Consider the following 18711-nt stretch of genomic DNA (forward strand, 5'->3'; position numbering starts at 1 on the left):
TTATAATTTTTCATCTTTTTATGCATATGGAATCTTAGGTCCCCGAGCAAGGATCAAACCCATGCCCCTTGCAGTGGTAGCTCAGAGTTAATCCCTGAACCACCAGGGAAGATCCTCTCATTTTTAAATAAAAGTAAATTAAAACTTTATAACTAAAGATCACTGTGATTAGAACAGGAAAAATTACAAGTGGGTTGAGCCCCTGTAAACCAGAGGTTATAATTAGTAAGTCCAGTTTAAATAAGCTCTTTACTGAAAGATTTCTAGTTTGTCTTGAAAAATCCAGAGTCTTGAGAGCGCTGGGCTAGGATGACCAGCTCCCTCAGCACAGCCACTGTCTACTTCAGATGAAGTCTCATTCTCTCATTTACCAAAACGTAAGCATTCAAGTTTTCCACCTGTGGTCTTAACAATCCAGCATAAAAGCCAGAAACCTTCTGCAGGGGCTGAAAATGTAGCACTTGAAGATTAGTTGATCCTGATTTTCCTTCAGTTTTTAAAAGTGTGTGTGCGTACATATGTGCCTGTACATACACACACACACATACACACACACACAAATACACACACTCTTACTGTGAGACTGGGCTAACATAATATTACTTGTATTGAGTATCTCTGGCTAGTAGAATTTTAAGTGACTTTTCTTTTACACACTTTGGCTTTTTTCCCCCAGATTTTATAGAAGGAACTTCTGTCATTTATATTTTTCTTTATGTTTAATCTTTTATTTTATATTGGAGGATAGTTGATTAATAAGATTGAGTTAGTTTCAGGTATATAGCAGAGTGATTCAGCTATACATATAACTATATATTATTTTTCAATTTCTTTTCCCATCTAGGTTATTACAGAATATTGAGCAGAGTTCCCTGTGCTAAAGTTTAGGAAAACAATCAGGGCAGGGGAGACGCTAATATCTCCTATCCCGTCTTCATGTGTGCATGCTCAGTCGCTCAGTCATGTCTGACTTTCTGCGACCCTATGAACTGTAGCCCATCAGGCTCCTCAGTCCATGGGATTTCCCAGGCAAGAATACTGGAGTGGGTTGCCATTTCCTCCTCCAGGGGATTTTTCCCAACCCAGGGATCGAACCCATGGCTCCTGCACTGGCAGGCAGATTCTTTACCACTGAGTGACCTGGGAAGCCCCCACGCCCTGTCTTCATAGCTGGAATTCATTAACCAAAGGGAACTGATGGCAGAAGGGCAGCAGGAGCTACACACAGGTACGTGGCTACATAGACGTCGAAAATATATGTCCGAGTATCCTGATTCCCATGGGTTTTCTCACAAAATTTAAAACCCGAAGAGTTCACCTCGTGCATTTCAGTCTGTAAATACATCTAGTCAAAAAAAAGTCTTTAAAAAAAGAGACACTGATGTATAGAACAGTCTTATGGACTCTGTGGGAGAGGGAGAGGGTGGGAAGATTTGGGAGAATGACATTGAAACATGTAAAATATCATGTAAGAAACGAGTTGCCAGTCCAGGTTCGATGCACGATACTGGATGCTTGGGGCTAGTGCACTGGGACAACCCAGAGGGATGGTATGGGGAGGGAGGAGGGAGGAGGGTTCAGGATGGGGAACACATGTATACCTGTGGCGGATTCATTTTGAAATTTGGCAAAACTAATACAATTATGTAAAGTTTAAAAATAAAATAAAATTAAAAAATAAAAATAAAAATGTTTAGTAGTAGAGAAGGCATGACGATTTTTAATTAAAACAACAAGTAGAAAAAAAAAAAAACAACAAGTAGTTACAATGTGAGGGGATTCAGTTCAGATTATTTCTGAGGGATCAAAAATGGCAAGAGAGTGGACTTTCATCAAGCATTAAAAAGACTGGTGTTTCACCCTTATTTGGAGGTTGTGCATCTGTTAAAAAAATTCCAAGTTATGGGAAGGGTGGGTGCTGCCAGGCTCTTACACAAACACAAAACAAGCCATCGTAGACCAATCATTGAAATGTACATGCTAATAACCTGATGCGCTTAGGAATATGAGCACTGGAGTGACTGCAGAAAATTCCTTGACACAACATTCGTGGTTTGGCAAAAGTGTTTTCTTGGTTTCACAAGGAAGAAATCAATCAGAACAACTTGAAACAGTTTTCTTCCTTTGGGGGAAAAAACTGCCATCCATTGCAAATACTTTTTTCCCATCCTTTTAAGCAACAACAACAACAAAAAACTAGTAAGGCCTTTTAACCTGCTCAGATATACTGAATTTTCAGGAATCAGTGAAATCCTAAAACTTATTTTTAACCAACCTCGGAAAAAAAGAAAGCTAATGGTCAATTTTGAATAGAAAGGTGCTGCTGATTTTCATTTCTTAAAAGAATCTAGTGATATATTTAGATAACAAATGGCTTGCACACTACAAACTACTTTATCCTATGAGTCATCTGTCATTTCATCTGGAGGAAAGATGGCCATGTCCTTACCTAAAGACTGGTAGAGCTCTGTCATTTTAGGATGGTCCCAGCAAGTTGTTTGGGTCTCGTGGCTAAAACATAAAACACAAAGAGAGACTTTAGAATTTAGAATGAGTAATAGAGAAAAAGAGAGACCAAAAAAAAAAAAAAAGTACAGAATGCTTTTAGATCATTTGGCTTCATGACTTCAAAGGACTTCCATCCTGTACTGACAAATATTTATTTTACAACAGAAAGGCTCCTACCTTTGCTTTCAATGGGAAAAGCAATATGATCATGATTTTGTAACCAGCATTTGTTTATTTTTTGCACCCACAAGTCTGGTGCACTTCTGTTATCAGAAAAGGGCCTGGATATGTAATCAATAATTGAAAATCAGGGTTTCTTCAGCTATCCAACTCAGAACATACCGAAAGAACACAGACAAGGGTTATTCAACTCTGTCAAAGAGATACTGGACATTAATTTCAGAAATCAATCGCCTCGCTTCTCACTTGCTCTCACTGCCCCTGACACGTTTCCCTTACTTTCTTCTCTGTATCCAGATCTCATCTCCATGATGATGTCAGCTTAGGGTTTATCCATTGCCCGACTCATAGATCATTCCTATCTTCCCACCTCCCATTATTTTAGAGTATCTTTTTGACTCAGCGCTCGCTATGCCACTGCACCTTTTCCTATGTTTACTTGGGCCTGAATGAAGCATTCACAGTTCCCTTCCATTTCTTGAAGTTTAGGTAAATGTGGTTGCCAGCTATCAGCTCCTGCCACAAAAAGAACAGAACACCTTTGTTCCTCATTCGATTCCGGGAATAAACCTGGGAGAGATAACTACATATACTTTTCCTTTACTTTGGACCATCTACATAAATCACCACAGCATCATATTTCCAGTTTGGGGGGATTACCTGACTGGCCTTTGATGCAGTAAAGTGCAGCCTTGAATGATATTTTGGTACTCATAAGCAGAGCCTATTCATCATCTTTCAGGGAAAAGAGTGGGGGGCAGATGGAGAGAGGAGAAATGGCTTAAATGTGGACACTTGAAGGGGAGCAGAAAACACAGAGGCTGCACACAGAAAGAGGAGCTTGTGGAGGCCAACAAAGTCAAGTATAGGTGTTAAATCTTAGGATTAGACTCTGCCTCTGTGGCATACTAGCTGTGAAATTTGGGGCTGCCCTGCTCACCTAGGGGTGTTAAAGGATGAATTAGTAGAGGTCAGTGACTGATACCTTCTGGCACTCAATATGTGGTCATTTTTGTTATTATGTGGCGCCCCCAAGTTGTTGTTGATTTAGTCGCTCAGTCGTGTCCGACTCTTGTGACCCCCATGGACTGTAGCTTGCCAGGCTCCTCTGTTCACGGGATTTCCCAAATTACTGCCCCTTGAAAGCAAAGCTTTCATTAATTGATTATGATAGAGGTGAGGATCCAACTGTGGTAAGTCAGCCACACCTTAAGACCTTTCATGGGGGCAAAAGCAATGCTCAATATGCACTGCCCCCGTTTTACAGAAAATATGCAAAACAGAGAAACATTTACTGTGGTCTGCTAAATATAACACAATCACAAATGACACAAAGATGTGCGGCAGTTCCCCAAGCTGTACAACTTCAGAGACCAGCCCTCTGATATTTCTCAATCAGTAACTGAACGGTAAAGGCCAGTGAAAGAAATCTACAAGAAAGGGTTCCTTGCTGAAGGGCTGCTTCAGTCTCTTCCACACCTGTCCGTTTCTGTTCGACTTTTCCACAGAGGCAATCCGCATGTGAGGAGTAGACAGGGGCTTCTCAGCTGAGGGAATGTAGCAGAGTAGAGTCCAAGTCTTGCAGAGCAAGACAAGCAAAAGATACAGCGCATGCTGTAGGGAGTTTTAGAAAGCCCCATGTCCACAATGGTTTATGATCTGTAGAAGGGGTGGGAGGGATGGGTACTTTATATGCACAGCACAAGAAGGCTGCAGCTTGCAGCTTCATAGAGAAAAAAAAGTGTTGCTTATTCTCAAGCATTTTTTTAAAGCTCCGAACGAGACCGTGTACCAATTCTGTACACAAGTCCCAGCAAGGAAAGATTACCTGCTATGGAGACCACCCTGCATTTAGGCCTCTGCCATTTCCTATGGCCATCATATGTGAGCCCCAGGGAGAGAAGGAGGGAGAAGAGGGGGAAAGCACATGTGTCCACATGTACAGGCTCTTATTACACACGCTGTGTAATTATAACACACCATCTCCACCACGTGTGGGAGGACTGGAGCATCTTCAATCGATGGGCAGAAAAACATCTGTCTGAGCTGATAAACCTGACCTGACAGAGACAGAGAGAACCAGTCTGAAAAGCCACCATCTGTAATGGACGTTAAATTGGGGGAACACGGGCAAGAAATAACTTGTATCAAATGCGATATCCAAAGAAAAGAGAAACCTGCCTCCAAGTGACAGGAGAAGAGACTGAATGGAAGCTTCAGGGAGCTCCCTCCCTCCAAAGATTTCATGACTGTTGATACATTTACACCTCTACCTTTTAAAAAATATTTATTTATTTGGCTGCACTGGGTCTTAGTTGTGGCATGTGAGATCTAGTTCCCTGCATGCGTGTTAAGTTGCTTTAGTCATGTCTGACTCTTTGCGACCCCATGGACTGTAGCCCGCCAGACTCCTCTGTTCATGCAATTTCCCAAGTGAGAATACTGGAGTAGGTTCCCATGCCCTCCTCCAGGGGATCTTCCCGACCCAGGGATTGAACCCTGGTCTCCTGAGGCTTCTGCATTGCAGGTGGAGTCTTCACCACTGAGCCACCAGGGAAGCCCCACTTATTCCAGTGATTAAAAATTATGAAAGGGATTTTAGAAATGATCATTTAATCCATCCATCTACAGCGATATTGAAATGTCCTTTACTGGAAGAAGGAAAACATTCTAAGCTTCCACTTTCATACTCCATTCCTGAGCTACCAGATACTAGTTAGTCCTACCTAGGTACTCATTCTCTCTCCCAATTACTTGTGATTCTAGGGAATCTGAATAACCTACATCAATGAACTCAAACCAGTCCAAAAGCCAATTTCATTTACCATATTTGTCTTCCTCTCCAACACACAAACCTTTTACTTTGAAACAATGCAAAGTAACTGGAAAAACAGATCTATATTTCACCTTTGCCGAGTTAGCTTCACTTCAATTACAACCCAGCAGTAAGTGAAAGAAGTGAGCACAAGTGCAAAGAAGAAAAGAATAAAGGGTGGGACTAATCCTCCCAACTAGAAAAATAATCTTTTAATCATTTAATGCTAAAAACGACTGGCAACATAGCTGTAATGACTTTGGCTTTGGGAGTAACTATATGGAGAAACAAATACACATTTCACTGTACGTGGGAATTTCTGATGAATCCAAAGCCTGGTGGGACATATTTAACCTCCTAAACAGATAGGAAAGATGAGTATGAACAGGATGAAACGGTAAACACAAACTTGCATAAGTCCTATCTACATTCTACCTTATAGGACAAATAAATTATTGGTCTCTGATCAATACTGGTTTTTACAGCTGTATTTCTGACTCTGTGCCTGTCTTCAAAACAGGAGAGGATCCTCAGTAACTGCATGAGAAGCAGCTCAGGTTCACCTGGAAATATACAGACAATACAGAAAAATACGCTGTGCTGGGGAGGTGGTGGTGGACGGGTGGTAGTACTGCTTTTTTAGCAACTGTCTTTTCTGCACTTCACTTTTCACATCGTTAACACATTCCCCATATACCATGTCCAACTCGAAAGGCAATTCTGAATCCTGCTCACAAGTTAATGGTTATATCTTTGTTCAGCCTTCCTGAAAACAGTGATGTTCCACATAGATCAAAATTCTATACATGCATTCACAGAGACCAGCCTCATAAATAATCCTTAAAATGCCCTTTAAATCTTTAAAAAATGTTATTGATTTTGGCCATGCTGGTTCCAAAACCTGGCATCAGATATGCCTCTCTGAACAGCCTTCAAACTCTGATCTCCTCCCTCTGCCCTTTTTTAATGTGTACAAGCTACCATAATCTCTCTTTCCCCTTTTATTTTGGGCCATGATAAGATCATAAAACAAAATACACAATCACTGGATGTGACAAAAGACCCTGGCAACACCTACGTGTCAATAATAAGAAATTAAAGCATTACTCCACTGAGCACAGGACTGACCTAATTTCCTGCCACACAATTTACATTTTCTCTCACCTTCTTTAGTTTCAAGTAGTGTGTAAGGTTATTATAACCATCTCAGAGCTGTTCCTACTGTCAGTGCTGGAATATCAGACTTACTGGAATTGCTTTTTTAGTTTCTTTAAAAACAAATACTAAACACTTAGAAAAAGTAACAAAATTCCACTGTTCTCCCCAGGAAAATGGCAGTTGCCTAATTAAACTAAGATTTCTTCTGCCACCACTGTTATTTGGTACTGAAAATATTCCAAACAGTTGCCTTTTTAAAAAATATCTTTCCACTATTTCCCAGGGAGGAAAGTGATCCCTATGCAGCGATATAAAGGTAGCATTCTCTTGCGATTTGCAAAGGATTAGAGTTTGGCTTCATATATAATCTGAAGCCCATTGATCCACACACACAAAATCACTTCCCTTTAATCTGGGGATCAGACTCTTTTTCTAGAGAAACCTTGGCATTTGCATGCTGAATGCTGAACTTGGCTGCCACTGCTGGAAGACTCGAAGGGTGGGAATGGGAAAATATATTTAAAAGTTTCTGCTACTGTGGGTAGGGGGTTTAGCGGGGTGGGTGTCAGTGTAAGCATCAGATATCCTATTCTAGTCCCCATTTCTTGTTCCCTGTGATTGTTAACATTTTATTCTGTTTGGCTCAAGCCAGGGCAAAGATGATTGTCTCCGTGACTGTTCCAGCTGTTACTCCTCCTCCGTTCTGTTTGCTTTTCAGGGCTTAAATCCCACCCACCCTCAACTTCAGCCAAAGCAATTTCACTTCAGGGTCGTGTCCAATCCAAGATCAAACAATGATGACTGAAACCAATTCTACTGTGATCAAGGGTCAGAAACCTTTCATATAGCCATGTTGTTTCATTTGCTCTTCTGCTTTTCCAAGAGCAACTGGATTCTCCAAAGAGGGGATTTGGGACAAGGAAATAAAAAATCTAGACAAAAAAGAAAGGGTGGTGGGGGGTGACAGGGAGAGGCCACAGGGATAAAGAAGCCAAGAGACCAAGAAGAACTTGTTGGCCACATATGTTTATTTCACTTAAAGACTTCAGTACATCACTTACATTGGATGAATTTTTTTTCCACGTTAAAGTATTTTATAATTAATAATATGTCTCTCTTGGGCAACCAAACCCTTTCAATTCAAGCTTCAAACTTAATTTCAAATTGAATGGAGATAAAGTGTCCTGCCCTTTTCATTGTCATGATTCGACCGAGAATGACAAACTTTGCTTAAAGACCGGCACAGACACCTGGAGAAACGTGAGAAGGACACTCAGAAATGACTCCACATTCAATCCCAGAGGGCAAAGAAAAAAAAAAAAAAAACCACCCTGAATCCTCTATGTCAAATCCTTGATTTTTAGGCTCTCCTTGCCTTTTCTTTCTTTCCTGATTTCTCCAAGTCTTGGGGCATGGGACGAACACTTTAGAAAATGCAACGAGGTAAATGTCAGTTGGAATCCTTGGAAGAAATCAGGCAGAAAGTTGACCTTTTGGCACTTGCAGCGCAATGGAAGGTAGAGCCTGGCGCGCCCCTTCCTTCTGCGAGGTCTGGAGACGGTTTAGGAAGCCTGGCTGGCTCGCGTCCACACAGACAGCCTGGAAAGGAGCAAAAAGCTCCCGCAGCTCCAATCCCCGCGTGGGGAACGTTCTGTCCCCTCCGGGTACTGCGAGACATCAGCCTTTTCTCTCCAAGCTCGTCCCAAAGTCGGGGGAAGGGGCTCCCAGCGAGCCGGGGGGGAGCCCCGGGGGCGCACCTGCTGCGGCGCCGCGGGGACCCGCGGGGGGACCTTGCCCTGAGGGCCGGCCGTCTAGAGCCCGGGGTCGAGCCGCCACGCGAGTCCAAGTTTTGGCCGCCTCTACTAGCACCCTGCTCGCGCCACAAGTGCACGGACTGCGGCGATCTGAGGGCGGCGCGGTGCACTTACCCTTTGAGCTGTTCCCTCATGGCTGCTAGGGCTCCGCGGTCAGGGGAGGGCGTGAGCGGAGAAGTGAGCTTCCCAGAGCCGCCGGGCTCCCCGAAAGTCGAGCGCCGCCGTCGCTGCCGCCGCCGCCGCCCAGGCTCGAAGCTGAAAGCACTGCGGAGGAGCCGGCGCGGGCTAGCAGGCGGGCGGGCGGCGCGCGGGAGGGGGCGCTGCAGGCAGACGGGGCGGGGCTGGGCCGGGCTCCGCCCCTACCTAGCGCCCTGGGAACCCGGACTCTGGGAGACCGGCAGTCGGGGCTTTCAAAACGGAAAGGAAAAAGAGAAAAGCAAAAGAAAGACGGAGCAGGAGATTTAAGGTAGTGCCCGGAACCTGGAAGCCACACATTGCCCTACCAGCACCCCCTTAAATCCTCCAGCGAGACAACTTGTTGCCTAAATAAATGACCTAGGTGCAAATGACCTCATCGCAGATAATTAAGTGTGTGGGCTCAAGAGTTGGCTTTTTAAAGAGTGAAAGAGAAAAAATTCACGAGCATAATTCTTCCTCCCCCCACCAATCAAAGATTAAACTGATGGAGCTGTAAGGACATGATATTCTAGTTTCGCTCATCCTGGGCTAAATAGGTTTTAAGGAAGCATTTGTCTGTGTATTTGTGACAGCAGTCGTTCTCATCCTGTAGTCCCAGGACCAGCAGCATCGCCTGGGAACTTAGAAATGAAAATTCCCTGGGCTCCAGCCCAGAGAGAGCTACTGAATCAGAAACTCCAAGCACAGTGAACTTTGAGAACCAGTGGTATAGACTCTAAATAAAAACCACCACCAATGGTGTGGTCTTTTAGTATTCTTCAGAGAAATCTAAAAGGAAACCATTTCCAATGGAACGTTCTATTGGGAAAGTTACAGGGCCTGGTAGTTCAAATACTTCTAATTGCAGAGTTTGCAATATGACGACACAGGTTAACTATGCAAAATTGTGACAAGCTTGGAAATATTCTGAAGAGAAGAAAGCATTCATGAGCACAAGAATTTTTCTCAACCTTCACATAATATCTTTGATTAAAGAGTCCAAAGGGTATTTTCAGATAAACTTCCTTAGTGGTTTCATTGTCCCTGTTTGTCCATTTATTTTGTTGGTCTGCTTTTCTTTTTATCATCTTTCAACCATTTCGTTTTCACTCTCTGTTCTGGTTGATTCATTCTTCAGCTTACAGTTTAAAGGGTTCCCCTTTTTCTTTTTAAATGTCCTCTCTCTCAACATTTCCTCTTCACCCCTTCTAGGCCAGAATGTTTGAGGTGAAAGGATTCTAGCTATCAATCTCCTTTTCCTATTTGCTATATCGCAGCAAAAGAGGCAAAAATAATGTGCATGAACCAAAGGTAAAGGGAGTGTGAAGTTTCTTCATTACCCTTGACAAACCACATACAAATGTAAACTTTATAGGGAAGACACCGTGCATGCAGGTCTGATTGGTGTTGCTATTTTAAAACAAATAGAGCACTTCTTGGGGCTTCCCAGGTGGTTCAGTGCTAAAGAATCCATGTGCCAATGCAGGCACCACAGGAGCTGCAGGTTCGATCCCTAGGTTGGGCAGATTCCCTGGAGGAGGAAATGGCAACCCACTCCAGTATTCTTGTCTGGAGAATTCCATGGACAGAGGAGCCTCATGGGCTATAGTCTATGGCGTCACAAAGAGTCAGACACAACTGAGCACACACACAGGGCACTTCTGGCATTGGACCTGATACACTGAGACATTACTGCTATCTTTTAGTTATTTTGAGCCAGTGAATTGTGGACTCAGCTGCTATTAGGTCTGGTGGGGCAGAGTGCACACCAGGACTGGCTTTGCGTGAGGCTGTCCCTTGGTCTCACTGGAGATTCTAGGTCTGCCCCTATCTTTGGGGAAAAGGGTGGCCTTTGCAGTTAATCAGTGATGTCACCTCTGTGTCAATGTAGCAAGTGGTGACTTAAATATTGTTTATATGTATTCCAGTGAAAAGATGCAAACATTCTAGCATGGACATTTGTAAATATTAGGAAACACTGTCTTTCTCTTCCTTTCTAGTTTGTTTTACACTTTTAAATTACCTGCTTAAGATTTGGGGATTCTGCTATGTTTCTCTTAAATCAATGCTCAAGTCTACTTTCTCAGTGTCCAGCTAGAAAACTACTCGAAACAATTCATTGGGGAAAAAAAGGAAAATTAGAAATTACTATTCAAATTTTCTCTTACATTTGACAGATGGCAATCCTCAAAAATACATCTTTAGGTTCTTTTTTAGACTGGCGTTATAGGCCCTTTGAAGGCTTTGTCCCAAATCTCGATGTTGTTTTCAAAACTAAATACAGAAAGCATTATTAAGAAATGAAAAGGGCATCACAGCAACTGTTTTGTTATTTATTTCAGTTAGAATATCAATTTTGCTTATTAGGGAAAGCCGTTAAGAAAAGAATATAATTTATATATCTTCATTTCATATATCAATTATATAGTGATGCCATGTATGATAAAACATTAATTGCTTGCTTATAATAGCTCTCCTCTTCCTCCTCATTATTACTGTTCTGATGTGAACCACAGACCATAAAGCAACTTAAGTTTAAATCCTGCCTTTAAAACCTACCACAAGCTGCTGGTCCCTAGTACCATGGCTGGAATGTGGCCGTGCAAAGATTGGAAATAGGGAGTCTGGCTTAAAGGCCCATGTAATTAGCCACTCTGTCAGGCTGCCGTGCAGAGAAGTGGCTTCTCCTACTGTGGAGGAAGATCTGTATGTTTTCTTGTGTGCTCATGAGCGATCCCACTGCTGGCTGGCAGCAGAGGAGAGTCAATTTGCTAGAAACAGAGGTAAGGAAGGAATTAAATAGGATAAGGTCTAGGAAGGCCACCTAGTACATTTTTCCATACACCAAACTCGTCTTTGAATCACTTAAACGTTGTTGGTACTTAGAAAAGGAGGACCTCTCTGATCAAAGGGACTATACTGGGTATCTCCCCATTCTCTCTTCCAGCTCTGTTCTATGCCCTTTTCCACCCTGCTCTGTGGCCCAGGGGGTTGGACCTCTGTGGATGGCATCAATCAGGCTCTCTTACCCTTTGGCTTTCTTTCACTTTCAGCCAATGGGAAACAGTGATGAAAGGCCTATAGCAGGAGATGAAAGGGTAGGAGGAGAGAGATGTCGGGGTATTTATTCCCCAACCTCCCTCCTGTTGGTCTTGAGCCTGCCAGTGGCCAAGTTTCTTTATGCTTGGCCATGAGTCTCGCTGCGTAGTCATTTCTATAGCATCAGCATGCTTCAAGTACCTTAAACCATTCCCTCCTCTCACCCTTGTTCTTTCTCCTGCAGTGCTCAGGTTTTAGTAGTCTTTCACCACACTTTCTTCAAGTACCACTTTTGAGTGTATGATCTGTTTTTCCTCCCAGGACCCAGATCAAACAGGGACCCACCCAGTCAAAGTCACCCTCTGGGGTACTTGGCTGGTTGCTGAGTAGGGACCACTGATTAAGGAGAAAGTTAACTCCACCAGTTAGAGGTGAAAAGGAGATTAAACTTGGTCACTGGATAGATATTTGTAGAAGCCTCCTCTGTAGGCCCCAAAGGAGATTCTGGCCTACTAGGGATAAAAGCAAGTCAGTAATTATAAATGGTGATCACAGCAAGAAATAGACAAGAAATAGATGATTCTTTCTCAGGGCTTTAGGGCTCTCCTCGATCTCTGGGAGAGTGTCAAGGTAGGGATTAGAGAGGTGGGCACATTGGGAAGGACCTGGTGTGCTGATCCAAAGTTTGACCTGCATGCTAAAAGGTACAGGTGAGCTTTATAAGGAAGGAATTTAAGCATGAGTGTGGCGCTGTCAGATTCGTCTTTCAGAAAAATCACTCTGGCAGTGGTGCAGGACTGGATCAGAAGAGTCTGGAACTAGGACACCAGATACAAGTTGACTCCAGCATGAGGAGGATCTGAACAATGACAGCGGCAGAGAGAGTGGGGAAATAATACAGCAGTATTCAAACTACAGGAGCTTTGACTGATTGGATGTATACATGAGCTAGAAGGAAGATCTAGGGCCATGGTCCTCAAGCCTGGCTGCCACTGGAATCACGTGGGGAATGCTAAAAAATTCAGATGCCTGGGTCTTACCACCCTGAGGTTGTGATTTAATTGGCCTTGGGCACTGGGACTTTTAAGGCTCTCCAGGTGATTCTGACATGCCGCCAAGGTGGAGTATGATTTGAGGATTATTGTTCTAGGGTGACTCCCAAGATTGGGTGAGTAACACTCACCAAGCCAGCACTTTCAGCCAGAGGGGGACAGATCTAGGCAGAAGAGGGTCAGGGAGAGATGATGAGTTCAGTCTTGAGCCTGATGACTCAGAGGTGGCGGTGTGATGTGAAAGGCAGGCGGACACCCGAGTCTGGAACTCAGAGGGAAGATGGCAGGAATAGAGCTATCCTTTGGACATGGCAGTAATGCATGGCATGGGTTTGGATGATTCTATTTAGGTGTGTGTGTGTGTGTGTGTGTCTGTCTGTCTGTCTGTGTGTGTGTGTGAAGATTCAAGGGTGGAGGCCAGGCTGTTCCTATCTTTCACCAACACATCCCTTTTCTTCTGAGCTGCTTATGGTTTCAATGTTAGCCTGACTTTACCAGGGTAAAATGAGGATCAGCAAGGGAAAGGAAAAGACAGGGAATGGTCTGCAGTGGGGGCTTGCCTGCTGTATGGCCCTGAAGGACTTCACCACCTGCTAGGGTCCAGCTTCCTTCTGGCTCCATGAGTCTCCATCCAAACTGCATTTTGTTCCTTCACTAATCTTAAGTATGAGTGCATGCTAAATCACTTCAGTCATGTCCCCGACTCTTTGCCACCCCATGGACTGTAGCCTGCCAGGCTCCTCTGTCCATGGGATTCTCCAGGCAAGAATACTGCAGTGGGTTGCCGTGCCCTCCTCCAGGGGATCTTCCCAACCCAAGGTATCGAACCCACCTCTCTTAAAGTCTCTTGCATTGGCAGGCGTGTTCTTTAGCACCAGCACCACTTGGAAAGCTCAATCTTAAGTATATAACCTGTACCATTTTATAAAAATTCATTTGGAATATAGGTATTGCTTCAATTAAACCTAATACACAGTTTATAGTAAAATTTCAACATTTGGCTATCTATCCAGTAAACACATAAGGATCTCATGTTTCTCTTTGCACAGTACAAGTATTAGCCATGAACAGTGAATCAGATGTCTAACAAATGCTTCCAGTGATGGTGAGTCATTGTTAGGGCAAATACAATGGTGTGCTAATTAAAATATATGTAAAAATCCCTTTCGATCAATCTGAAACCCCACATCTTGGGGATATCAGCATATCCAGTCAGTTCGCATTAACTGGTAAATGAAGGGACCTCCACATTCAGACACAGCGTACTTCACACCCACACAAAAGCCTATTTTTCCAGGCTCTTCCCCTGCAGGGAGGCAGAGTAAGCCAGAGTGAGCAAAGTTCTCTGAGCCAGCTACCATGTGAACCAGAGATTTCAGCACACAGGCTCCAGAGGAAGTCGCACTGGGCTTCTCTCTCATACAGTATTCTTCTAATAAGATTTTTCAAAGCTTCACCGAGCCACCTATATAAGACTGAACATCTAGAAAAGATGTGAAGTTTAGCATCTTCACTAAAATCAAGCCACACTCCATTAACCTCACAGGCCCAGCAGTTCCTCCCTGGCAAAGAATTCGGCTGTGTACCTATTAGCCTGCCAACTACAGAGCTAGCCCCGTATAGGGAGCACACCACCTCCAGCTCAACGGCTCAATGTGGATGCTAGTTAAGGTGGTTCAGGCAGATCTGCATTCTTGGTCCACCTTAAGGACAGCTCAAAGCTGTAACTATTAGTCTGCCTTTCCCAAATGGCAGTGCCAAATAACAGGAATTTCAAAACTAGGCAGAAATTCTGACACTCTGCAAAATCTGCCTTCCTCTTTAGCTACAAATAAGGCTTTGTATTGGATTAGACTCACAGCAGGTGAAAACCCCAATTAGTGAATTCATTCTGGGGCTTCTTCCTACCTTCCTCCCACACACCACCCTAACCAAAAAAAAAAAAAAAAAAAAGGAAGTCTTTTCTCAAATCACAAGTAGATTAACTCTTTGATCTACCCAATCAAACCATTCACCACATGAAGAATTCTCCTAGGAAAGTGGGAGGCTATTGAAAGATGTACCTTTCGTCACTTCATAATGGGGGTTACAGAAAATCCCATTTTGCCAGATTTTATTGTTTTCTTCCAATCCATAAATACTCTCAGGTTTTCTGATCAATCTAGAAATTACAGTTTTTATTTCTACCTGAATACTCGCAAAGCCAATATTATCTAAAGCATGATTAATGGACAGCCTGCTACAAGAGAGAATTATTTTTAAGTTATATTCTTATTTTGGTGTAGTTGAGGAGAGAGAAAAATATTAAATTTTAGTTTAAACACTATGCTTTGGCCTTAGGAAGCACACAAAGTCTATATTTCATACTTTGCAAATATTTATTTGTCAAAGGAAATTCATCACTGGACTCAGTTAGAGATTTGGTTTGAACGTTCAAAAAAAAAAAAAAATAAAGCAAGAACAGCTTGAGTTTTTAGAGTGATTTACTTATACTTTGTCAGTTGCTTCTGTGGCAATAATTCAGAACCCAGTTTTATTTATGAGCATATGATTAAAAAAGAGCAGCTTTGTCTTTTTTTAATTGTTTTAGTCCTGTCACTTTTCTTGAAACAAGTCGTAGGACTTATTATCCATAAGAAAATACTGAACATACATCAGATAGTAAGGCAGCTTTTAGAGGTAGTCATCTGTTACTGTCAGAGGTTCATTTCATTTTGAGGCTTTTTAATTAAAATGCGAAATTCTACATACATTCCTGCCTAAATTACCCCTTTCTGAAATAGTCGAACTTCATTAAAAAAAAAAAAAAAGTTAAATCCTAATGTAACCATTTTTAATACTTCTGACTTGGTTCTTGAGATCCTAAGATTGGGGGTGGGGTGGGGGGTAGTAAACAAAGGAATTACCAGTCAATTAAGTGTACAAGGGAGTCCTCTTAAGTTGAAACAGATAAGGAAAATTTAATATTCAAATGCTACCCTATGAAGACACTAGGGTTTTTTTTTTTTTTTCCTTTGAGATGAATATCTACCAGAATCAAAAGCAGCTTCTTAATCTTCAGCCAGCGTAGCTCCACATTCTAGCAGAAGCATTAACCAGAGCAAGGCAGAGCTCTAGACCAATTCTGCCCCTAGAGGCCAGTCACTTAACCCTTTGAGACCAGTTACTTAACACCTCTGGAGCTCTGGTGGTAAAATTCAGACACTATTGTAGGAGGCCAGATCAGATCAGTCGCTCAGTCGTGTCCGACTCTTTGCGACCCCATGAATCGCAGCAGGCCAGGCCTCCCTGTCCATAACCAACTCCCGGAGTTCACTGAGACTCACGTCCATCAAGTCAGTGATGCCATCCAGCCATCTCATCCTCTGTCGTCCCCTTCTCCTCCTTCCCCCAATGCCTCCCAGCATCAGAGTCTTTTCCAATGAGGAGGCCAGAGTAAGGGTCAAATCACATATTGACTATGAAAGCGATTGGACGGCTGGAGGATACTCTGTTCATGCCAAGTAGCCGGTTGGGTAGGTATATTTCCTAAAGTGAAAGTGCTCAGTCGTGTCCAACTCTTTGCGACCCCATGAACTGTAGCTTGCCAGGCTCCTCTATCCATGGGATTCTCCAGGCAAGAACACTGGAGTGGGTTGCCATTCCCTTCTCCAGGGGATCTTCCTGACCCAGGGATCATACCCGGGTCTCCCACACTGCAGGCAGATTCTTTACCATCTGAGCCACCAGGGAAGCCATAGTTCTTAAAGGAAACCCAAGAAGTTCAGGAATACTGTTAGGAATACAGCATGAAATAAATTAAGCACTGTCATTTTAACTTTTCGTTTTTAGACTGTTGTATGAAGAAAAAGGAGAGATCTAAGAGTTCTAGTCTTTTCTCTTTAGCAAGTTTCAAAGGGACCCTTTCTTTCTTTTGTTTTTTTACATTTAAGAGGGAAACAAATGGGTAAAATAATATTTTTTTTTGAGGAGGGGGGGAAATAAATCACTAACCATCAGCCTAAGATAGGAGTAAAGTTCACATCAAAAGGTCTTATTTTGGGGGGCTGAGGCTAAAATAGCAAGACTATTCACACATGTTAAAAGATGTATTCACATTCCTATTGGCAGAGAGCAGAACCCCAAAGAACAAGTGAATGTTGGTTTCATGGGGGACAGCAGGAGAGAAAGATTCCTTACCCTCTGGTAGAGAAGGACTCTGAGTGCAGGCCTTGATTAGCCAGGATGTGGGAGGAATTCCCCACAAGAAAGGGAAATGGAGGTTAAAAACGAATTTAACCAAGTAATGATTTACCAAGGGCTGAATCTTATACTTCAGCTCTAGTTTTGTCCAGACACTTTTTGAAGATAAAAGTGAAATATGAATGCAAAGAATTTTAACTAATTCACAAATTCCCAAGGAGTCTTTTTCATGTCTCATAGCTAGACTAAGTTGCTGCTAAATATTCCCATATATTCATTTCTTTAAATGACTGCAATTGTGGTATATTTATGGAGCACTTACATATGTCTTTGCTTATCAGTCAAACTCTTCTCATTTTTCATTATCATTAGTAACACCTGGAAAGTGTCTGGAGGATGGACTTGGAAATATTTCAATATTTCAACATTGTAATCAGGTTCCTCTCACCAGAAGGACTCAAACATGACACTGACCTAAAGGAGCTTACAATCTAGTTGAGATAGATTCATATATGATTAAATCCAATATCAGACAGGTTATAAATATAGAAATGGAGGGGAAAAAAGCCAAAAGAGAGAGGTGGTTAGTTTGACCTCTTGGGATTAGGGGACATACATTTCAATTAAGAGCTAATCAGGCTTATACCGTCAGGCTTCATGCATGTTTCTGTTAGTGTAAGAAGAGCTAATGTAAGTTTCTTAAGTTGATTGTGAGCTAATCTCTCATATTAATAATTTATTAAGGCATAGATTTTTGGGGAAAAGTTAATGTATTGCTGTGTTATGAAATCAATTATGCTTTTATGGAATACAAAAAAGTATTGGGCCAATATTGGATTTTATGTCTCAAGAAGGCTAACACACAGAAAATACCAACCATCCCATTAGAATATGAAATCACAAACTTGATTTACTGTCAAGCTTGTAGTGTGGAAATCTAGGTCCTTACAGCTTGAAGTTACTCGCATCCCTTAGAAGCTTCTTCTCATGTGTTGGCTAGAAAAGAAAAAATTGGCATCACCTTGGACAGAGGAGCCTGGCAGGCTATATATAGCCCATGGGTTCACAAAGAGTCAGACACAACTGAAGTGACTGAGCACTTAGCATGTACTTTTGAATATTCTTCTCTTTGAACAGAATTAAATTTGGGGTGGGAAGAAATAAGCCTGGAAAAGAGGGTGTGGATTAGAATGCAAATATATGCTATAGAGACTCTTACAATAGTCCAGTTATGAGATGATAAAGGCCTAAACTAACAAAATGCCACTGGAAATTGGTGGGAAGGTTGAATTCAAGACAGATTACGGGACAGAATCAATGCTGCTTTTCAACTAATTGGAGGTGAGGACTGGAGGGGAAGGAAGACTAGGATTTTTTATAATGACATCATTAGCTGAGGATTCAGATTTGTGTTTATACTATATGTGTATTTGCACTTCACATTGTTCCACAGAGCCTCTAGGGCAACTTCTGAGACTGCATAAATTTCAAAAATTAACAGATAAAATTCAGGGTTAAGGAAATAGAATGAAATATGAAGAAGGGAGGAAAAGTTACAAACCAAATTTGAATACCACACAGTTTGGTATACCTAGTAAATTTAGTTATGTACACCAGCCAAAATGAGAAACAAACAACATAAACTGTTGGAAAGTATATGAAGGAACTAGAACTCTCATGCTTTGCTGATAGGAATTTAAGTTGGTATAATAACCACATTGGAAAACTGTTTGGCAGACTGTATAAAAGCTGAACATATACATTCGCTATGGCTCAGAAACTTCAC

The 18711-nt window shown here is 42.3% G+C and overlaps 1 protein-coding gene across 24 annotated transcripts in view; it reads right to left on the reverse strand.

The window, feature by feature from the left end:
- Positions 1 to 18711, reverse strand: part of DMD (dystrophin) — a 2667987-nt gene that overhangs the window by 153203 nt on the left and 2496073 nt on the right. For 21 of the 24 annotated variants that reach the window (XM_086387503.1, XM_086387509.1, XM_086387510.1 and 18 more), the window contains one exon: positions 2450 to 2511. In XM_086387503.1, coding sequence (XP_086243629.1) covers positions 2450 to 2511 — 62 coding nt within the window. Of the gene's footprint in view, positions 1 to 2449; positions 2512 to 8589; positions 8802 to 18711 lie in introns of those variants that run through there. The other 3 variants (XM_086387515.1, XM_086387516.1, XM_086387517.1) reach the window with 3 other exon arrangements.

This window comes from Bos grunniens, chromosome X (genome assembly GCF_055505025.1).
Source record: "Bos grunniens cultivar Pamir isolate PY7600 chromosome X, Bosgru_T2T1.0, whole genome shotgun sequence".
Lineage (NCBI taxonomy): Eukaryota > Metazoa > Chordata > Mammalia > Artiodactyla > Bovidae > Bos > Bos grunniens.